This window comes from Rhipicephalus microplus, chromosome 5 (genome assembly GCF_043290135.1).
Source record: "Rhipicephalus microplus isolate Deutch F79 chromosome 5, USDA_Rmic, whole genome shotgun sequence".
NCBI classification, from domain to species: Eukaryota; Metazoa; Arthropoda; class Arachnida; order Ixodida; family Ixodidae; genus Rhipicephalus; species Rhipicephalus microplus.
The window spans coordinates 171,578,759-171,602,977 of record NC_134704.1 but is presented as its reverse complement, the minus strand read 5'-3'; the positions used below and the strand labels follow the sequence as shown (position 1 = coordinate 171,602,977).

Sequence of the window (24,219 nt, the reverse complement as noted above, 5' to 3'; positions counted from 1 at the left end):
TCAGTATATGTGGCGCTAGTGAAATGGCCGCGAGCGCATCTTAAGCGTGGCATGTAGTCATGTTGTTACATGACACGCAGTCATGATTTTCATGCTATAGAATCTGTCGCTTGTGTTCCCTTGCAATCATGCCATACCATACAAGTTTGGCAACATGCCATATGAACGCAACCACCGCAAGAGCTGCACGACCATGAAATGTAAATCATGACATTCATGACATACATATCATGATTTTCATGTTATGACTAGTCAAATATATTCTTCATACAGCCGTGTTATGCCATACCAAGTTGGGTATTGATACCATTATCGAAACGGCCATGAGAGCTAAAAGCTGTTGGCGACTAGATAGATAGATAGATAGATAGATAGATAGATAGATAGATAGATAGATAGATAGATAGATAGATAGATAGATAGATAGATAGATAGATAGCCCCGCCACGGTGGTCTAGTGGTTAAGGTACTTGGCTGCTGCACCGCAGGTCGTGGGATCAAATCCCGGCTGTGGCGGCTGCATTTTCGATGGAAGTGGAAATGTTGTAGGCCCGTGTACTCGGATTTGGGTGAACGTTAAAGAACCCCAGGAGGTCAAAATTTCCGGAGCCCTCCACTACGGCGTCTCTCATAATCATATGGTGGTTTTGGGACTTTAAACCCCACAAATCAATCAATCAATAGATAGATAGATAGATAGATAGATAGATAGATAGATAGATAGATAGATAGATAGATAGATAGATAGATAGATAGATAGATAGATAGATACGCTCAAAGTCTCTGAAGTTTGCCAAGAAATACTTCACATTTAGAACGTTACAAACGTGCAAGGAATGGTTTCATGCGCGAAATATGAACGACATCAGGGCTCGATCGTGTCCTGGTCCGTGCCTGCGGTGTTGAGTCCTGGACCATTTTGTTCTTCACGTCACTGACACTGCGTAGCACTTTGTATGGGCCGAAATACCGGCTATGTAGCTTTTCACTGAGACCTCGGCGGCGAACAGGCATCCACACCCGTACTCGGTCTCCTGAGTTGTAGACAACATCCCTGTGGCGAGTATTAAAACACCGTGCGTCTGCCTGGCACTGCTGGCCGATGTGCAGTCGTGTGAGCTGACGAGCTTCCTCGGCACGCTCTGTGCATTCCTTGGCGTCAGTTGCCAACTCATCGTTGTCTTGACACGGTTGCATGCAGTCGAGCATGGTCAGCGCTTCGCGGCCACAGAGAAGTCGAAATGGCGTGAATTGCGTGGTCTTTTGCACAGCGGTGTTATACGCGAAGGTCACGTAAGGCAAGATGCGGTCCTTTATTCTGGGCGGTACGTCTATGTAGTATATTGTGATCATATCTGCGAGCGTCTTATCAGCCACTTGGTAAGCCGTTGTATTGCGGAATTGTGCACGGTTGTCGTTCAGTGGCTGAGGTTGCTTAGTTCAAAAACTTCATCCATAAGCTGTGTCGTGAATGCTGTCCCTATGTGCGTTATTACGCTAGAAGGTGAACCATGACGGAACACGATGTCACGCATGAAACAGTGCGGTACCTCTAAGGCTGTGGCTCTTGGGATTACCTGTGTTTCAGCGTAGCGTGTTAAAGGGTCGGTACTACGATCACCCATTTGTTGCTGTCAGCAGACTGGGGAAATGGTTCGAAGAGGTTCATTCTGACTTGTTCAAATGGCATGCAGGGTGCTTCAATTTCCTGAAGTAGGCCAGCTGGCTTAACAGATAGTTGCTTTCGACGCTGCTATTCCCCACAGCCTTTGATGTACTGTTAGATGTATTTGAAAGTGCGGGCCAAAAGTACGTCTTGCTCGCTCTGTTAAGTGTACGTGAGTAGCCTAGGTGGTCAGACGTTGGTTCATCATGGCAAGCGAAAAGGGCGTCGTCTCGCGTGTCCCGAGCAACCACCAGGAGGTACGCGTGGTTGTTCGAACGCGTGTTCTTCATGTATAGAACACTGTCTCGCAGGCAAAAGGACATGAACGAACGGGACAGTTGACGTGGTATGGTTCTGTTGCCCTCTTATTTATAAATGATTGCTTGAATTTCTCGTCGTCACACTGTCGTCTGCTCATGTCCGGCAAGCTAATGGCTCCCAGGACGCCTTCGTTGTCCTCTGCTCCCTGACTGACGAGACGATGTGATGCGTGCGACAGTGTGTCAGTGTCTTTATGCTTACGGCTGTAGTTGTAAAGGATGGTGACGTCGAATTCCGGCAGTGTCCCGAAGGGACTCGCCTGTTTGCAATGAAGAGAGAGCATGAGGGTCCGTCACTATCTCGAAAGGATGATGATAAAGGTACGGGCGAAACTTGGTGATTACCCACACTATTGCGAGACAATCTTTTTCTGTATTGAAATAATTTGCCTCGGCACGGGATGGAGAGTGGCGGGCGTAGGCTATGCCTCTTGCGATGTCATCTTGACGCTTAGCGAGCAGTACAGCGAAACCAATGTTACTTATGTCAGTATGCGCATCCATGTCAGCATCATCGTCTAAATAAGTGAGAGTGAGCGCTGAGTGCATGCGCTGTCGCAGCGCGGCAAACGCTGCTTGGTGCTCGTGTTCCCACACAAAAGGTGTGTCGTCCTCTTTGAGGAGAGTCAGGGTTCCGCTATCCGTCAAAAGCCGAGAATGAACCTGCGATAGCAAGTACACAAACCCAAAAAGCGCCATTGGGCCTTCTTATCAAGAGGAGCTGGAAATTAGGCAACAGGGGCATGCTTGTCTGGATCGGGACGGACCCCTGCGGTGCTAACTAAATCTCCTAGAAATCTAAGTTCCTGTTAACAGAAGTGGCTGCAAAGCTTTAGTGTGATTCTTGCTAATCGGATTGATTGATATGTGGGGCTTAACGTCCCAAAACCACTATATGATTATGAGAGACGCCGTAGTGGAGGGCTCCGGAAATTTAGACCACCTGGGGTTCTTTAACGTTGTAGAAAACAGATTGAAGATGGAGCTCGGAGGCGAGGAAAAAGAAGTAGCCAGGGTCACGCTCTGCATATATTTTTTTTTCGGTTCTGTCAACAATAAACCGAAGACGTATTGGTTCTGCGGTCTCTCTGGTCCTTCTGATACATGGTGCCGTGACCAGGAGGATCTATAGACAGACGCACAGACTTCAACCCCATTCGCAACAACGGGTTGAAGAACGAAGCAGCGGCGTCTGGCTCAAGGACGAACCGTCGAAAGAAGGACCACGACCGACGACTGTTGGAGACGCACATAAAAAGGCAAGAGCTCTTTCAACACGTTTTAAGCATGAATAAAGAGGTCCTGTCGAAGAAGCGGAAGACGCTTCGAGCAAATGTGACGACGCTTTCAAGCGAAATCGATAAGACAACACAAGAAGACGCCGATCCAGCGCAATTTATGACGCTTCTAAACCAGATTAAGAGCGTGTCACAGACGCTAAGACAAGTTAAAGAACAGATAGAACCATTCATTGAAGAAAACAGCGCGGAGGCAGAATTTGAAAGAGTTTTGCATTATGAGATGAAGATCGTCGCTGCAACGACAAAAATAGAGGAGCATCTACGCGAGTTAGAACAAGCGACGCAACTGACTACGAGAGTAGTCACAGAACAGGCGATGTCGGTGCAAGGTACTAACCAAATCTCGGAGACGCAAGAGCTTGTTAAGTTGCCAGCCTTGAAATGATCAAGTTTGATGAGAAAAAAACAGCATGGCCAAGGTTTTGGCTTCAGTTCGAGACATCGGTGCATAAAAGAGCGAACATGCCGAAGAATCAAAATTTTAATTACCTTCTGGCGTCTCTGAGCGGGGAGGCTGCGTCCCTCATGGAAGGTTTGCAGTTTTCTGATCAGAATTACGAGCATGCAGTCGCTCTTTTGAAAGAAACCTTCGGACGAGAAGATAATTTAAAAGAGTACTACTTAAAAGAGCTTGCAAATTTGGTAGCAGTGAAGAGTCCTAAAGATGTAGATGGGTTGAAGAAACTCTTCCAAAAGTTGCAAGTGAACACACGAGCATTGCAGTCATTAGGAGTGGAAATGGGTAGTTACGCCACAGTGATAGCTCCTGTTGTAAAATCTGCGCTACTGGTGGATATGAGGATTGAGATGAAGATGAAGGAGTTAAAGAAAGGTGACAACAGACCAGCAACTACGGAATCGGACTCAGCGTGAAGAGACAGCACGAGCAGTTTGAAAGAAATTATGGAGTTTTTAAACATGTATATACGCAGCAGAGAAGAAACTCGAGAGGAAAAATACGACGTTACCCAGTCACCGCACAGTATGAGGCGGACTAGAACATCTGCGCTTCAAAGCACCTCGATGAAAAAATGCATCTTCTGTGAGATGACTGGACACTTCACGGAAGATTGCAGAAGAAGCATTAGTATGCAACAGAAGAAAGAAGCCTTGCAACGGGAACGAAGGTGCTTCAGATGCGCCAGACCTCACCACACGGTGAAGATATGCCGCGCTAACGTACGCTGCAAAACATGCAAGGGAAGGCACGCGACATCCATGTGTCGACCACGTACGCCTGCAGAAAAGTCAGCACAGCAGCAAAGCGGTAATGATGTTGAGCAAGTGCCTAAGAGCGCGCAACCTGACCGGTTAGACACCAGCAAGTCCTGCAACATGCACGCACAGCAGTCTGATGAACACAAGTACATACTACTGCAGACAGCCTTTTCGTGGACGGAGGGAGAAGACAGCGGGTGCTACGCACGGATTCTGCTGGACAACGGGAGTCAGAGGACATTCATCCTCAAAATATTGTCAAGAAAACTAGCGTGCAAGGTAAAAAGATCCGAAAGGATTACTGTAGGATCATTTGGAGGAGAAGAGATGGAACTAGACATGAAAGTCGTCGAGGTCAGCGTGAGGAAGGATCCCATCTCGGAGCCAGTCACGATTGAGGCACTGGAGATAGAAGTTATTCCTGTGACGTGCTACCATTGCCACCGTTGACAATACATGAAAGAGCAAGATCGATGGGAATTTGTTTGGCTGATAACAACCAGAAGACGGACAAGGAAAGAAAAAATATGGAAACTTATATATTAATTGGAGCAGATTATTACTGGACTGTAGTCACTGGTCGCATTTGCGAGATTCATCCAAAAGTAATGGCAATAGAAACAATATTGGGATGGACAGTCCAAGGTCCAGTAGGACTTCATTGTGTGCCAATGAAATCATCGACGGTTATGGTACTCAAGGTCAGTGCCAAGTCGGACACGACTGTGGACGAACTGCAGAGATTCTGGGACTTGGAAAACATGGGCATCAAGGAGAAACCAGCAACAAAGATGAACGATGAACATGTGCTAGACTACGTCCGACAAACAATGGAGTTCAAGGCAGAAAAATACCAAGTGCGGCTACCACGGAAGAAAAACGTGACATTGGACGACAACAACACCATTGCAGAGAAGAGGCTTATCCAGGTGACCAAAAATTTATGCAAGGATAAAGATGAACTCCTAGCCTATGACAAAGCTATTCGAGAGTACTTTGAGCGGGAAAAAGCAGAAAACGTCGAAGAAGATGCTGGATCCGATATACAGAACAAATTTGTATACTACATGCCGCATCAAGCAGTAATTAAGAAGGACCGAACAACGATGAAAATACGGATCGTCTTTGACGCATCGTCAAGCCAGAATCCAGGTGAATTCATAAATGACAACTTGGAAAAGGGGCCAAACCTAAACCGCGACATCACAAGCTTGCTGATGAACTTTCGACATCACAATATCGCTATGTCAGCCGACGTGGAAAAAGCATTCTTGCAGATAAAGATACGTGAAAATGACCGAGACGCACTGTGATTCATGTGGTGGGAAAGAATACCCAGCGAAGATATGCCAACCCCGAAGATAAAAACATGGAGGATGACGAGGGTTACTTTCGGAACTACACCAAGTAGCTTCCTTCTAGCGGCCACGATTCATCGACATTTGGATAAATTCGAAGAAAAATATCCTGCAGTTGTAGCGCAACTCCGGAAAGAAATCTACGTCGGTGACGTTTTACTAGGAGCCGACGAATACTCGACATCGACAAAGATATACAAAGAAGCACGAGATATTTTTCGCTATGCGGGAATGAATTTAAGAAAATGGATTTCAAATGACGCCGAGCTAAGAAAACTATTTGATGAAGAAGGAGAGGATCTGGATCGAGGGATAAGAAAAGAGGGAGAAATCAAGATTTTGGGACTGAAATGGATTTTCGTAGACGACGTGTTGAGCTTTCCCGACACTACATTGCGAAATGACAAGGACATGAGACAACTCTCAAAAAGACAGGTTTTGCAGGACACGGCAAAGCTATATGACCCTTTAGGTTTTTTGAGACTATTTTCAGTCAGAGCAAAAATATTGCTGCAAAAAATTTTGATGGATAAACTGAAATGGGATGACCCGTTACCAAGCCAGCATAAATCAGCTTGGAAAGACTGGTCGGAGGAGCTTCAGCACTTAGATGACTTCACCGTTAACAGATGCTATGACAACAGGCAATCTGAAGTGAAAGCGTCGACTCTACACGTGTTCTCCGATGCGAGTCCAATGGCGTATGGAGCAGCAGCATACATTGTAACAGAATACTCCGATGGAAGCAATGAAGCCAAATAATTCATTGCAAAGGGTAGAGTCGCTCCAATCGAAAAGATCACACTAGCAAGATTGGAGTTGTTGGCGGCCACAATATCAGTCAGATTGGCCAGTCATATAACTGAGAATTTCATCAGGAAACTGAGGAGTGTGAAATTCTGGACTTACTCTCAAATTTTGTTATGCTGGATAAAGTCAAACAAGACCAAAGATCTGTTTGTTCGCAACTGCGCAGCAGAAATTAAGAGCAAGTCCGATGAGAGTCAATGGGGTTATGTTGAAAGTTATGAAAATCCTTCGGATTTGGTGACAAGGGGGATGAAGACGAAACGTTTGCTGGACAGTGAATTATGGTGGAAAGGCCCCACGTGGATCAAGAATAAAAAACAAAGCCCCGTTTCTTGCCCTGATCACGCAAGAATCGGACAGTGATGACAACAAAGACGAAGAAAAGACAGTGGCATGCTTAACTACCACCACGAGTGAAAAAAAGATGATTGATGTGAGCAGATTTGGATCATACAAGAAAGCGTTACGAGTTACCGCGTGGGTGATGCGTTATATAGGAAACCGACGAAAAGAATGGAAAACAGGTTCACTGACAGGAGAAGAATTGGACAAGGCAGAGTTTGTGCTGATAAAGCAGGAGCAGAAAACGCTACAAAATGCAGTGACACGAATATATGACAACATGAATCTGTACGGCACGAACATCTTCGAAGATGATCAAGGTGTCCTGAGAGTAAAAGGGAGGCTTCAGTGGAGTGATTCGCGCTTTGATGAGAAGCATCCTATTATTTTACCAAGAGAAAGTCACTTTTCAGAACTCCTACTTCTGAACGCGCATCAAGTAACAATGCACGGTGGCGTTGCGGCAACATTGACACATCTAAGAACGAAGTTTTGGATTCTGCGTGCCCGACAGATGGTGAAATATGTGATAAAGAAATTCATCACATGTAGGAGATTTAATTCTAGACCAATGGCACAAGAAATTCCACCACTACCAGCTGACAGGATAACACAGACGAGGCCATTCGACACAATCGGTATAGACTTTGCTGGATCGCTAAATGCTCGAGAAGAGAAAGGCGAAAAAGTTACTAAGTTTTACATTGTGATATTTACGTGTGCAGTAACAAGAGTCATACAAATGGAGTTGGTCAAGAAGATGTCATCAGAAGCGTTTATACAAGCATTCTGAAGATTCGTAGCTAGAAGAGGATTGTGTACAACTATTTACAGTGATAATTCAAAAGCATTCAAGAAATCTGCGAAAGAGATGAACAAGATATTAAAGATGGAAGATGAAAGGGCGCAATAGTATACCAGTAACCTGAAAATAAAATGGAAGTTTATTGTCGAGTTAGCTCCATGGTGGGGAGGATTTTATGAAAGACTGATCAGAAGCTTTAAGACGTCCATGGCAAAAACTATAGGTGTTCGACTTTTGGATGAAGAAGAACTACGAACCGTGGTTGTTGAAGCAGACGGAGTACTTAACAACCGGCCTCTTACTTATGTGTATGACGATCCTAACGAGCCACAACCCATCACACCGGCGGACGTTATAGGAGGCAGGCAAGCAATGAACAAGCAGGAAGAAGACAGACTCGGAGAATACAGTTTGCTGAATTACTGGAGTGCAAGAAAACGGGCAATGATAACATGGTGGACCAGATGGAAAAAGGAGTACCTGAGGGAGCTTAAGTGTGCCAGCAGAAAAACAGAGCGTCCCACAAATGTGCAAGAAGGAGATGTACTTCTGCTTGGAGAAGCGCGAAAAAGAACTCAGTGGAAACTCTGCAAGGTCGAAAAGATTTTCCCAGGCAAGGATGGACTAGTGAGAACATGCTTGCTTCGTACACCTGAAGGAAAATTAGTCAAGAGGCCGATTCAACTGTTGTATTCGCTCGAAGGTTGCTTCGGTTGAATCTGGCCGGCGGGAAGATGTAGAAAACATATTGAAGATGGAGCTCGGAGGCGAGGAAGAAGTAGCCAGGGTCACGCTCTGCATATATTTTTTTTCTGTTCTGTCAACAATAAACCGAAGTCGTATCGGTTCTACGGTCTCTCTGGTCCTTCTGAAACAAACGTGCACCCAAATCTGAACACACGGGCATACAACATTTCCGCCTCCATCGGAAATGCAGCCGCCGCAGCCGGGATTCGAACCCGCGCCGTGCGGGTCAGCAATCAAGTACCTTAGCCACTAGACCACCATGGCGGGGCAGAATCGGATAGCCTCCAGCACACTGCGCCACCGGTGAAGATGCTGCTTTAGCTGCTACGCCTCCCAAATTGCTGCGTCTGACGTCGACGATGACGCTTGCTCGAGGACGAAGCGTGACGCTGTCTGCAGAAACACGAAGTACGTCGTGACGACGGTTGTCGTCTTGTACATCAATTGCTTGGTCGACTCGATACATGACGTGATGCTCTTGCAGGTCAATAGTAGCGCCATACTCTTGCAGAACGTCAACTTCAAGAAAAAAATTGGCAGATCCCAAGTACAGTGCAAATGGATGATATGTGAAGCACGAATGATAAAGGGTGATATGTCGTTTTAAAAATAGCACAACACTACAAGGTGAAGGTGAATGAGTCAGTACATTATTTGTGCCATGATTATCATGTTTGGATGTGTCGTTTAGCTTCGTCACCTGTTCATGTCACTGATACTAAATTTAGTATATCTGCCCCACCGCGGTGGTCTAGTGGCTAAGGTACTCGGCTGCTGACCCGCAGGGCGCGGAACGAATCCCGGCTGCGGCGGCTGCATTTCCGATGGAGGCGGAAATGTTGTAGGCCCGTGTGCTCAGAATAGGGTGCACGTTAAAGAACCCCAGGTGGTCTAAATTTCCGGAGCCCTCCACTACAGCGTCTCTCATAATCATATAGTGGTCTCGGGACGTTAAACCCCTCATATCAATCAAATTTAGTATATGTGGAGCTAGCGAAACGGCCGCGAGCACGCTATAAGTGTGATTGATTGATTGATTGATTGATATGTGCGGTGTACCGTCCCAAGACCACCATATGATTATGAGAGACGCCGTAGTGAATGGCTCCGGAAATGCTATGAGCGTGGTATGTGTTCATGTTCGTACATGACACGCGTGTCAGGATAATCATGTTTGCACCAATCATATACATTTAGTCATCTATTGACTTCACATAACAGCAAATTTGGTATATGTGAAACTAGCAAAACGGTCGCGAGCGCATCATGAAGCGCCCAACATGTTCCAATGTAGCGTTGACGCGCGCACACGTTGGGCACCGCGACGCTACGTTAGTAACCAGCGTCCATCGGCGCGGCCGACAGCAACCACCGCGAAATGCAACATGTTGCATTTTGCGCCGATTCGCTACCTAGACAACAATGCGTCTCCCTCTTTTGCTTACGGAGTGACTTTGGACGCGCTGAAACGCATATGTGTCATAGCAACGCAGTGCGGCACGCGCCAGCGAGTATGGACGGAAGGGGGGGGGGGGCAACGGCACCTGGCGTGGCAACGCCAGCGTTACGCCACGAAATGAACGCCGGCAAGCACGAGCACCGTGTCACGTCGAATTGTATTGGTGCCTTGATTGTGACATGTAGTCAAATTCTCACATGACACGAATGTCATGATTATCATGTTTGTACGAGTCACATAACTGCGTTATTCATTCACGTCATGTAATGCCAAATGTGGCATGGGTGAAGCTAGCCCAACGGCCGCGAGCGCATCAACACTGCGGCATGTAGTCATGTTGTTAAATGATACGCATGTCGCGATTATCATGTTTGTATGTGTCATTTCGGCAAGCACTCACAAATTATGACAGGTAGATTGCCACTATCCCTCAGGAGTAAGGTATATAACAGCTGTATCTTGCCGGTACTTAGCTACGAAGCAGAAACCTGGAGACTTACAAAGAGGGTTCAGCTTAAATTGAGGACGACGCAGCGAGCAATGGAAAGAAAAATGGTAGGTGTAACTTTAAGAGACAAGAAGAGAGCAGAGTGGATTAGGGGACAAATGGGGGTTGATGATATCATAGTTGAAATAAAGAAGAGGAAATGGACATGGGCCTGGCATGTAGCGCGTAGACAGGATAACCGCTGGTCAATAAGGGTAACTAACTGGATTCCCAGAGAAGGGAAGCGGGTTAGGGGGAGACAGAAGGTTAGGTGGGCAGATGAGATTAAGAAATTTGCGGGTATAAATTGGCAGCAGCAAGCACAGGACCGGGTTAACTGGCGGAACATGGAAGAGGCCTTTGTCCTGCAGTGGACGTAGTCAGGCTAATGATGATGATGATGATGATGATGATGATATTGTGTCATTTACCTGTGTCGTCCGTTAGCGTCGCGTAATATTGAGTTTGGTACATGTCAAGCTGGCGAAATGGTCGTGAGCGCATCATGAGTGTAGCATATAGTCATGTTGTTACATGACACACATCTCTTGTTTATCATGTTTGCAGCGGTAGTATACCTTCGGCATCAATTCACGTCCCGAAATACCAAATTTGGTAAAAGTGAAGCTAGCGGAACGGCCGCGAGCGCATCATGAGCGTGGCTTATAGTCATAAGGTTACATGATACGCATGTGATTATTTTCATGTTAGGGTCTGTCGCTTGTGTTCGCCATGCTATCATGTCATACCATACGAGTTTTGCAACGTGCCATGTGAACGAAACCACCACAAGAGCTGCAGAACCATAAAATTTGAACAATGGCCTTCATGACATATATGTCATTATTTTCATGTTATGACTAGTCAAATATGTTCTTCATATAGTCATGTTATGCTATACCAAGTTTGGTATCTATGCCGTTATCGAAACATCCTGGAGAGCTAAAAACCGTAGGCGGCTAGGTGGGTAGATAGAATAGATACACTCAAAGTCGCCGAAGTTCTCTAAGAAATGCTTCGCATTTAATAACTAGTATAAGAGAGATGCACCTGGAGCACTATCTGACCAGAAAAGGTTGCCACGTTCAACTCGCTAGGCGTAACTTGCTTGATTTTAGCAAGGTTTAGCAAGGTTTAGCAAGGGTAGTGTCACAGTGCCAAGAACTAGAGGCGGTGAAAAATGAGAAGTAGACACCCTGTGCTCAGCGTGTTTCATCATGCAAGACAAATGCGGCGGGCATTGCGTTCTATTGCGACCGACCCCATCTCAATGGACTCAGGCGTTCGTCGAACACACTTTGCCATTTACAGCGTCCAGATTTAGATACAAAACAGCTCTTTGACTAGCCTGGGTAGCGCTGCCCTCCGTCCGCACCGCACTCCTATAGGCGCAGGTGTTCGGATGGTGGCAAGTAGGTCACGCCTTTCCTCGCCTTGCGCGGGCGTTGACATCACTCTCTCCCTAGCCTGTCACTGCTCGCCACGTTCCATGTCTCTTGTTTTACCCTCTCCACCGCTCGTAACGCTGGAGCCCAATCCTCGAGTGGGCGTCATCTCACCTGCGCCAGCTTTCTCCATGAGTCAGCAAGTAGCCGCGAGCCGGCGGGTGCGTGCGCTGCGCACGCCTCAGGAACCTCGCGGCAGCGAAAATGTGGAGAGCTCATCGCTGCTTGCCGCGCAATCGCGCCGACGGGTGGGACACCATTGTGGCATGCTTCCCACTAGCTCAATCCCTCTTTACCCCCGAACCCAAATCTAACAAGAGAGGACTGGCAGGCGGCCCTGCTCGGTTGCCAGGACCTTGCAGCCCAACGAGCCATGGTCCAGCGTGCCAGGACAGCGGCCACGACCAATGAGGTCCCTGACTAGGGACTCCACCTAGTACTGCAGGGAGGCTGACCCTTTAGACCCAGTCTCCCAAGCAACCTCTGTTTTTTTTATTCTAAATAAATGTACTATACTGAAGTTCCCACTAGTGCGCGCGCACCTTTCCCGGCTGTCGCCGGCATTGAGAGGTTGAGCAAAGCCGATCGCGTTCGCGAATGGTGAAGTCAACGCCTACGAGGCGCCAGCCAGGGAAACGAAATGCAAGCGTCGGCAGTGGAAGACCAGCGATACCCACGTGGTGTGAATCAAGAGCACCGATCGCGTCTGAGAATACAGACGGCGCGCCGGTAACACCAACGAGACGTGAGCCAAGGAAGCTGAGCACAAGCGTCTTCAATGCGTCCCGCCTCCCGTGTCTTTGCGTTTCAAACAAACGTTTACTTGAGTAAAGGCTGCATCGAGTTTCGCTTCAAAACGGTTCAAATGCGAAGCATTTTTTAGCGAACTTCAAGGCGCAGCTGCGTGTTGACGTCACTCTCTCCTTCAGACGCAGCAGTGGCGGGCTCCTCTCAACACACAAAGGTGGTGCTACTCTTCCGCCCGCTCGCTACACACTCCTCGCTTGCTTCACCCTTTCCACCACCCGCAACGCTTGACCACACTTCGAGTGGAAACGCTCTTTCAGTTTGCTTATATGCGATTAAACTTACTGGAAACCTAACCTGCTTCGCGTATCTTTGCTTTGCGTTTCAAAGAAATGTTTTCTCGAGTAAAGGCTACACCGTGTTTCGCTTCAAACTTCTTCCAGCACCTGCGTCGACGCCCGTTTCAGCCGGGTTCAACGGCATTGGTCCGAAATGTTTACTGGTCCATAATTTTTACTGCTCATGATCCATAGTTTTTACTGCCTAATTTCAGATTTATTACTGCGTTTCCATCACAGTAAACTTTTCCATAACTAATAGGATGAAAAAATTTCTTTTCAGGGATTGTACCTAAACGAACGCCAAGTAAGTAGAATTTCGGACACAGCCTGAATTCTTCATTGTATGACGAAAACTAGTTGCTTATTTTAAATGTAAGCTGTGGTTTTATAAGACAACAAGTACAGAACACTGAACACCTTTTAGAAATAAATTAGGGTTATATTATTGTTAGATTTGCATCCTTTAGTAGGACTGATTGAGATTCAGCTGGAAGCATCTCGAAATGTCCTTAATAGAAAAATTAGTTTCCTCTTGTAGCGTTGACGGTTCTGTAAAGTATTAAAGCTTAGAACATTTCAGTTTCAGCAAATTCCCACGTGTACAGAATTATTGATAGAAATTTCGGATATTGGGATTTATTTGTGAAGGCTACAGAAGTACCTTGGGTGTTTTCCTTAAGGTAATTCTTAAAGACGATGTGCCACTGGTTGATTTCGACGTCAGTCTGCACGCTAGCCCAATCAGGGGCATAGCCAGATTGTTTTCTGGTTGAGGGGAGGGGGATTAAACCATGCTTTATCTATATGCGTGCTTGCTTTCGCATCTGTATGTGTACGTATATATGCCAGCAAAACAGAAAACTTTCGGGGATTTGAGTCCCCCCAACAACACCCGCCCCCTTTGGTTACGCCACTGTGCCCGTGTTTTCTTAATTCCATCCATACGCCGTTTGTCGTAATACCTGCTTACGAAAGGGAATTCGGTTAACTTTAATCATTCAGCCCGCTTAACATTCGCATGAGGGTGTGCCGCTTGTCACAGTATGATTTAATGGATATGTAAGTTTTACCGTCCCAAAACCAGTATATGATTATGAGAGACGCCGTAGCTAGTGGAGGGCTTCGGGAATTTAGACCTTCTGGGGTTCTTTAACGTGCACCCAAATCTGAGCACACGGACCTACAACATTTCCGCTTCCAACGGAAATGCAGCCGCCACAGCCGGGATTCGATCCCACGACCTGCGGGTCAGCAGCCGAGTACCTTAGCCACTAGACTACTGCGGCGGTGCCCGCTGGTCACATTAAGAAAGAAGAAAGGAAAACCTGCATCATGGAAATGATGAAAGGTTGTGTGTACATAACTGGCAGTGGAATCCTGTCGTACAGCAGCCAAATGCGAACGAGGGAGAAATCTGCAGAACAGATCAGTTTCTACACCGCTGAAGAGGTGTAGATGGTTAATCACTTAGATCTAACTACCCGAGCTTCCCTCTGTCCTGTCCAATAGTGGATACATTAGCCCATCCTCACTCCCATAACAGAATATATAAAATAGATTCTGTGAGCTTGCACGTGTCGTTCGTTCCAGAAACCCCGATCCCACCGTACTCTCTGGTGTGCACCGTGGGTAACGATATGAACGAGACCACTGTGTTTCCCGAGGACGGCCTGTGTGACTACATTATGCTCGAGGTGTTGCCCATCAAACTGGGTGGCCCCTACCCGAAAAGAGTCGAGCACTTCCTCGATGTCGCCTCGAAGCATCGTCGCACTGAATACGGCATGGGGTTCGACAGCGAGTGAGTATGAAGCCGAGTTCACACGTTCAAGTACTAGATCAACACTAAATTTATAGAAAGGTTTTCTGGCTTCTTATGACAGGAAGTTGTATATCTATTCTTATTCTCAAATATCTTACTGAGGTAGACGTTGTAGAGCGTGGTTCATGTCTGGAGTTCAGGAGCACTAACTGAATTACATCAATGCTAACTTCGAAAGAATCATCTCCTGCCCTTGCATTTCAACATAAGCATTCAGACTTTAGAGCCACCGCTTCGAAGGATAATGAGTTAATTCATTTTTTCATATTCTGTAGATTTCATTTAGTGCAGATATTATTCAGGTATAAACAAGCAATAGCGTCTGGTTCAAGGCTGTTATACGCCCTTCGTTTCTTTTTGATAAGCCCTGTTCGCCTACAGCTCTACTCTCCATTATACTGCGCCTCCATGTCTGTCATGTGTAGCACCACCACTTCGGGACTTCTTTCATATGATTCTAACCACAGAGCTTCCAATACGAAACGTATCAGGCGCTATACTAATGAAATGTGACAAACACTTTCGCCAAGGATAGTATAGGCGACAATGTGAGAAGTAATTCTAATGTAAAGTGAAAAAAGAAAATTGGATGGAAAGATTAGTCACTTTGGGCATGGACTGAACCTTTCACCTTTCAACAACGCGTCCGATGCTCTGCCTGCTCGTGTAACGTAGCACAAGACGCCAACAGGCAGAAAATAAGTGCACCCCATTCGCCGCAATAAGAACAGGTGGCGCTGATTGACGCTCCCACGATTAATGCACATATATACCCTGGGAAATGGTTTAGACTCCTACCAAAAGTTTTGAAGAAACCCGACGTTTCGAAACCGACTTGGTTCCTTCCTCAGGGGTGACTGCGGAGAATATGTAGCAGCGGCGTCTTCAAAGCCCTCACGGGACGGATAATGACCCCCCCTCTCTGTCTCGTTTTGTCATGGAGCGCAGTCCATATGTATACACTGGGGGAAGGGTTCCGAGAGAGCGGTTGAAGTTATGGGCTCTCCTCTGTATGTACCACGACTCGAGTAATAACCTTCTCCAGTTCGGCTTGCTTTCAAGGATGGCCATCGCTTCAAAATTTATGCGGTGATCCAACGTCTCAGCATGTTCAGCGACTGCGCTGCGCTCTTTGTAGAACTTCCGCACATGGTTGGTGTGTTGCTCCGGTCGTTTGAGTACGTTTTTCGTCTCGCCGCCGCAGCCGGGATTTGATCCCGCGACCTGCGGGTCAGCAGCCGTGTACCTTCGCCCCTGCACAGTGGATACTCTACACAGTAGAGGGGCCATAGTAGCTCATTTGATATAGCATGGGTTGCGTTATCCGAAGGTTGGAGGCTCGGTGCCTGCGCAAGGCAAGTAATCTTTTTGTCCACTTCTTTTCACAATTACAATACAATTACTTCTAACAATATTCCCTATACCTTCTTTGGCATAACTATCTGTCATTTCTTATTAATATTGTGTCCAAGAAAAAAGCAATATAAAACGAACCCATAAGTTTATTCTTCTTTCCTTAAAACATGGTACTCGCTGGGCGTCATGCACACGGCATGGCCGAAACGTCAAATAAGGATGGAGAGGCCGTACGCTCCTTGCCATCTCCTTCCTCCCCTTCTATATATTTGATGATCACTCTATTTCTGCTTCTGTACTGTTCCTCGTCACCTTCATTGCTGCACAAGCACTTCACTCCCCTTTCACACAAGATAGCTGCACGGCGGTACGCAATACACAGCCACCTTATTCTTAAGAACCGATGCCGCTACAAGGCTTCGTTCGCTTGCACGTGATCTCATACTGGTACAGTGGAACTCGACGGTATCCAGAAACACTCGCCTGCATAGCTTGGATCCTGATCTCAAGCTTCGTCTTCTCTGAGGAATATCTCGAGCTGAGGAGACCCTTCTGTGCCGCCTGTGGCTTGGCGTAGCCTTCACGAACGCATACTCATTCCTTATTGAAATGGCCAGACCCTCTACATGCAACTAATGCAGCTGCGAAGAAATAATGGTGGATCATCTGCGTGAGTGTACCCATTTCCACACACCAAGCCAAGAACTTACCGAAACTCTAGATGGACTAGATGATCGGCCTTTGTTTGAACAAAGGATTTCGGGACATTGGCCAAGTCCATTCTCAGCTCTGAAGACTTTGAAAGCGTTATTACGTTTTTTATTTTGTGGACAACTGGCTTTAGAGACAGACTTAAGGGTCGTATTCTTTTTTTTTATTTTTCTTCTCATCTTTTGTTATCTTTTACCCTCTTCTCTCTCTCTCTATCTCTCTTTCTCTGTGTCTTTGTAACATCTCTTTTCTATCATCTTTTGTAACCTTCACCCGTTTCCCCCGCACAAGGGTAACCAGCTGGTCTGAGAACTAGCCAACCTCCCTGTCCTTCCGCCTATTTCTGTCCTCCTCCTCATGATTTAGGACTGGCGACTCACTGCCGCTCAATGTCTCCGAGACAGCGTTCACGTGAAGAATAAAAGAAGTTGCTCAGGAGGGGGCCAGCTCTTTTGACCAGCTCATCGCCTCCTTTGAGTGGCTGAGTAGGCCAGTTCCAAACATCGTATTGCCCCTGATGCTGCGGCGCCGAAAATACGGCATGACTGTCATGTGTTGAATGTTTGAAACACAAATTTAGCCTTCGGAATTTTCGGCTACGAGAGGCAATCGCCACTTGGATCCAACTTTGAACTATGGTACGCAGAAATTAGCAGATTGTTTTAGTACAATTGTTCTCAAAAGATACGCTGGAATGAACGAGTGTACCACTTTATGTCAATTATTTTTTCCAATATATTACGGGGAAAGCTGGGGCATAGTACGTATTTTTTCTTAGGGTTTAATTGATAGTACTTGTGACTCGTTAGTTTCAATGGAGCATGTGTCTTTTTTCCCATCAAAGCCAAGCAACTATGGTATGCGTCGTGCATGTTACAGATTCCAGTGACGGGATATCGAACTGTCAATGAGCCGTTCAAAGAAGCTGGTTAATCACAGTGATCTTTTTCTTTTCGAGCCACTCACTAAAGTGAGCTCGTTCTTATCTCCCATAGCAGCTTAATGCCAGCCGGGAGAATGCTCCAGGGAAAAAAAAGGCTCGAGGGCAGTCACGTGCAGCCTATAAGGACGGCGCGTTTTGATGACGTATGCCAGCACTGTCATTAGCGTGCAGCCGCCTCGACGCTGGGAGGCAGGATTCGGGCTTGCCCGGCAAACAAGACTCGCCTGGACTTGTGTACTCTAATTCGGCGCCCATGTCATAGCTGCCCTGCGGGCTCCACCAGGGTGGTTCTTGGCGATTGAGCCTCTTGGGGTAGGCATGGCGTGGTAGTCGTAGGATATGGGTACTCGCTTGGCAAGGAGACTCACTTAGTAGCCGTGGGTTGAGGGAACTTGCTTGGTGATCGATCTCCAACGCCAGCGTTCTTCTCATTGATTGACCCACCGTTCGCGATCTCCTGACGCTGTGTAGCTCTCGCTGAGTCGTGTCACGTCCTCGGACTCCTTCGACCATGTCTCAAAATTTTTGTTTCCTCAATCTTTACTTCTAACTCTATAACATTTGATACCTCCTCATCCAATCACCTCGTGAGCTACTGCTGAGGTGTCGCACTTAGCCTTCAGACAACTGCTGGGGGGACTTCACACTTCTATTAGGCCTATATATATATAGCGCTCGCTTTTGACGAGCTTGGTTTTTCTTTCACCGGACATCACTTAAAGTGCGTCGATACCGCTACCCACTACGAACACCGCAGCAGTCAAGGTGGCAGCGCGGATGGCTTGCAATGCGGCTGCAGTGCGGGCTCGGCGTCAGGACCCTTCTCAAACTTTCTACTACATCCTATATTGCAATATCCTCTGGCTGAGTACTTTACGGATCACAAAATCATTATACCAAAAAATGTTCCTCCTAGCTTATGCGATCTGTAAATGAGCTCCTGAAGAAATTTTATACACTGCATCAGTATGTAAGTATTTGTATATTATATATTAATATGTAAATAATTAACATTATGTATAGAACGTGTATACACAATCACACCCAAACAACTCTGCTGTTACGCCCTTATATGAAGATGATTGAGCATATGTACTGACGATTCACGGTTCACCGAATTGAACCTTTGGAGCAAGCTCCTTCATCATTATGCATTTCGTGCATCTGCCGAAGTTTCTTTTAAGACCACTTCACGCCCGTACCAAGGTGTTCTCGAGCCCGACGTGGTTCATGTCGTAACTGGAAGATTACTCGGTTAAGACTGTCTTAATGACCTGCTGAGCTTGGTTAGTGGTTAAGGCATAGCTGTTCTATCCCATAACAGGTGTAAAAAGAGGTCCGAAACTGTAGGTGTGTTCTAAGCTGGCTTTCACACACAGCTGCCTGATGTCCTCTAGGGCTTCCTAACTTGTTTAGTTTTGCAGACGTACTTACGGAGTAAGCATGATTGCTGTTGGGAAGAGTGGTTTAAAGTTGTTTTTTTCTAAATGTTTCAGCTCACATGCGCCTGTTGAAGAATCACTAACAGATCCAAGCGCCAAAAATAATTTGGAGAGCTTGAACAAAAATAGAATTTCTCATTTTGGATTTATGAATACGGATATTTACCTATTCAACGAGACATCAATGGCGCATCTGCTTGGTTTGTTGAAGGTACGTTCCTCTCCTGATGCAGAGTGAAATAACTATAAATAAATATTTCCTCTGTTCATGCGTTCACGGCAGGTCCTATTAGGTTGTGCCAGAAGTAGCCTCCTCAGCTTTTAGGATTTGGTAATAGGAGCATGGTCACGAGCGGTGGCGCACCTATTATCTGGACACGCATCTGTAGATACGCCCTCGCACGTGCTTTTCTGTCATAGTTTGAGATGACAGACAATCGTAAAATCATTTCGCTACTCTGAGCGAAGTTGTATTTTCCTGCAACTGTTAAAAAACACAAGTGTTTTATATTCCCAATTCCCGTGAACTGAAGGTAGCATGCTGTGCGATTCAAGATAGCGCCCGAAAGAAGGTGTCCCCGTTAGCATAGAAGAATTGTATAAAGCAAAGCGATATACAGATAGTCAATTTCACCACTGCATTTCGTGAATGTCTTCGCCAGATTCGTTAAGGTGTGAACAGGCCCATAGCCAGAATTTTCGTTTGTTTGGAGGTGGGGGCGAGGCCTAATTGTCTCAAAGAAAGTGTTTTCGCAGCAAATAGAAAAAAAAATATGTTCAGAGAACATAGAAGGTGCCTAATTAATAAAATAAAATGAAAACAAATTATAATGCAGCACAAGAGGCGAGTTAATCAGCGATAGAAAGCAAGTTTCGACGCTGCAGTAAAGCTAGTGAGTGTGCCCCAGAAAGAGTACTTTTCGACCACATGATTTCGACCTACAAGGGTCTTACAGAATCAGTAACAGGAAAACGATTGTAAAAAAAGAAGAAAGGGTGGGTGAGGAAATTGGCATGGAAGGAAACCAATCGTATCTCACGCTTCTGCTGCTGCAAAAAAATAAAATATTGGACGTTTAGTCTACTCAACCTTTCACGCATTTTTTTTACCAATAGGCCTGCTAGAAAAACGGCTCCCTTCTTATGGCACAAATTTTCAAACAAAAAACACATTTAGGAAAAATTTTATTGCACAACAAATAACTAATACACAGATGCTTCTGTGACACAGAAGAGGCAGAACGTTAACATTTATTTTACAACCAATTTTGAAGAATGGCATTGCCAATGGTTTCACCATTTAGTAAAGTTCAATAGAAATAAAAAAACGAACTGAAAAAAAAAATATAGTCTGGTCGAAGAGAGCGGTTGACGCTACAATATTCATGCGTCGCTGTTTCTTCATAAACCCAGCGATAACTTCGTTGATAGTATCTTGTATTTGGTGACTCTCCTCGGCTGTGTAGTTCCTCAAATAAGTTTTCACCATTTTCAGTGTTGAGAAGCTGCGCTCAGCAGCAGCTGTACTCACTGGGAGCTTCGACAATATCTTAAAAAGCGTGTGAATGTTTGGGAAGAGGGCTTTGTCGCATTCAGCTACAGCGTCCCTCGCAAAACGCGGAAGTTTGTCTTCTTGCATGGTTTGCCACCTAGTAAAGATGAACGCACAAAAAAGTTAATATATTGGGGGAGGCTCATCTGGTTGGGTTGATACGCAGAGAAGATGAAAAACCCGAAGAACTAAGCCGACCAAATCAACACACACACACACACACACACACACACGCACACGTGCGCGCACACACACACACACACACATCAGGAGACACACCAATTCATGGGCACACTCACGCACACGCACACGTCTTTGCTAAAAAACAACGCCCTCAAACACGTAGGCGCACATATACAGACACACCCATATACACACACGCAAGCACACACGACCATACAAACTCAAACACGGGCGCACCTACACACACTCACCCACGCAAACACTCCCCCAGAAATACACGTGAAGGCCACAAACGCGCACGCTATTCAACACACGCGTGCGCACATACCCGTTCACGCACGCACCCACTCGCATAAAGGCGCACAAGCATCCGCACCCACAAACTCACTCACTCACTCACTGGCAACTCACTCATTACCCCGCCCCACCTTGAAGGCCAACTCAGCGCACGCCCATGCCTCACCGCACACTTTCTCTACCTTTCCTTTCCACCTTTCTGTGTCCCCCTTCCCCTCTCCAGCAAGGGCTCAATGAGCGCAATCGCATTTTTTAAAGCCCCTCGCCATGCTTAACCAGCACTTCTCGTCCTCGCGAGTCAGAACCTTTTGTCTTACTTCTTTCTTCTTTTCATTCAACCGTTTGTTGTTCCCTCTCGCCATCTATTTTATCCCTCCCCCCTCATCTTCTCGTCTATTTTTTTGGGAGGGGGGGGAATTATGGTGTCCTCATTAAGACAGTTATCGTGTGCTTCTCCCGCACTTCGCAACTTTATCCCTCCAACATCCTTGTAGTTCTTCTTTAATTTTTGAATGAATAAAGAATCGCTCATCTGCGTGCGCTGCCGCATCATCAATACAAAATACCCTGCCGAGATGCGATCGCTGCCCGAACACCTGCCGCAACCAAGCGAGGGGAAAATGAGTGAATCGGCGACACTCATTCACCCTCCACTTGGGTGCAGCAAAGGTTCCGACACGTGCGTAGCGGTTGTGTGGTAGCGCGTGTACAGGCTCAGAGGGTCGCGACGGGTGGCGCCGGACGTCAGATTTTTCTTGTCGCAAGCTTCAGAGACCATTCGCTTAAAACGTAGGGCGTCCATATTAGACTATTTTTTTCATGCGCTAAGCGTGGTGCTGGAAACATAGTTGCTTTCGTATAGATGTATTCAAAGTTTGTAAAAATGGTAGGCCCCATGTGACGTCATGGTGCGTTCAAAGTTTGTAAAAATGGTATGCCCCATTTGACGTCATGGTGCGTTGGCTCTGCTCATCTAAAACTCGTCGCAGCTAAGAGCTTGCCTTAAGCCTATATGATCACTTGACGACAAGCGCAGTAGGTTCCCCAGCTGCCTTCAAAAAAAGTGCATCGGGACGCCTCTCGCATGTTTAGAAGCGGCGGCCACAACAGAGGAAGTTGCAGGGGCTGTAGAGCAGTTCAGAAAAGAACATATGAGCTATATTGACGTGTAGCTCTAGCTTCGAGAACCCCATCAAAACATATGACGCATCGGAATGGCGTAAATGTAGCTCGATGGTGAAGAGTGATTGTCATTACAACAGGCTACATGAAACGTGCACATTTTAAGTTCTACTAATGCAAGGGCAGACCGAGTTCAGCAAGAAGTTCTGGTGTACAATATACGAATGCACGAGGTAACAAAATGTCGTCACGAATCGTTTCGGTAAATTCTCGCATGTAATAAATGTGCCGGAGAAGACCAGGGAGACCTCCGCGATACTTTCAACCGCAGTGCGCTTGCGACAAAGCTTCTATAACACGTTGTGTACAATGCGGTTACGTATCTGCAAATCCGCGGCTCAGTTTGTACGCTCAATCTAATGCCGTGAAATGCGTACGAACCGTAGACATACTCGGCAAGTTTCCCCAGTGATGTTTCTCTGTGAATTGACAAAGACATGAAAATCTCGTGAAGCGCACAATCGTGCTATTCGATTCACTCGTGACAGGTGTGTCATCGCAGTCAAATATAATAAAAAATCATAGTCTAAATAATCGTTTCGTTTGCTACACTTTAATGAACCATACCCACGCAGAAAGAAACTCATGATCGATCGCTGGCTCGATGACCGAGTGACCCTTTAGTTCATGTGAGTATGACGAAATCGTCCTGACGTGTCGAAGACTGTAGCAGTTACATCAATAATGGCAAACGTGCTTCGCGTATGGCAATGCAATCCAGAACGTTAACGTGTTTTGAGGTAAACGGGCTCGATACGCCTTCACGGTTTATTATAAAATGTGCAATTCCACAAGTTGTTCCAACGCCTGAAAAACTAATCGCCTTTTTTGGGTTCGAATCGCTTTTTTGGGGGATCGATGAATTGGCTTCAAAGGCAAGTTCTCGCGTTTCACAGGTGCGGCTGATCTGCTACGGTCTTCGTCAACAGAGAAGCGAAAAAACAAAGAAAAAACTGGCCCCGTATCTGCATGCAATCTGCAAATGTCGTCAAAAGACGATAGTCTTGCGTGTGGAGAGAGTGAACAAGATATTTATTTGATGTTCTGCGCAAGAAAATGGGTGAATGGTATTCTGAAGGCACTGCGTTAGAGTGCCTTGAGCGTGCAGCGGAGGCGAATGAGCGCATCAAGTCACGTCACACGTGAGACATGAGCGCCATCTGGCATTTTTTAGAAAACAGAGTGCGTGGCTCTTGAGACGGGTGTGCGCGCCCATCTCAGAGGTGATAAGGTGTAGACGCAAGGCGACGGGCAGGTGCCACCACCGTCTCGTTTTAGCAAAGCGTTGGAAACACTCGTCTTTCCATGCAAGCGTTGCATGATCAGCGCTTCGCGATAAGCGGTACGGTCCTTAAAATTACTTATGTACGCCTTTTCTAGTAAAACGCTCATATACAAAATATATACGAGTTGTTATGGTGCTCCGGACAAGCGCAATAATTGCTTTTTTTTTAACTGACAATCGCACAAGCATGAACGCTCAACCTTGAGCAACATAGGTTTGCGCTGCGGATGGGGTCGGCCGTTTCAAGTGCCCGATGACGTTAAATGTGGACAAACAGACAAATGTACAGACAGACACACAAGCAGACAGACAAAAATTTTCGCGTCGAAGGTCCCCAAAAAAGAGTATCGTCTTTAAAAGACTTGTCCCATCTTTCTAGTGCCTTCCTGCGCAAATCCCA

General features: G+C 46.3%; 1 protein-coding gene across 1 annotated transcript in view; it reads left to right on the top strand.

Annotated features, from left to right (window-relative positions):
• The first annotated feature begins 14,683 nt into the window (after window positions 1–14,683).
• LOC142817599 (uncharacterized) overlaps window positions 14,684–24,219 on the top strand; it is a 31,095-nt gene continuing 21,559 nt past the window's right edge. The window contains exons 1-2 of the mRNA XM_075894657.1: window positions 14,684–14,847; window positions 16,199–16,223. Of these exons, the coding sequence (XP_075750772.1) occupies window positions 14,684–14,847; window positions 16,199–16,223 (189 nt within the window). The remainder of the gene's footprint in view (window positions 14,848–16,198; window positions 16,224–24,219) is intronic.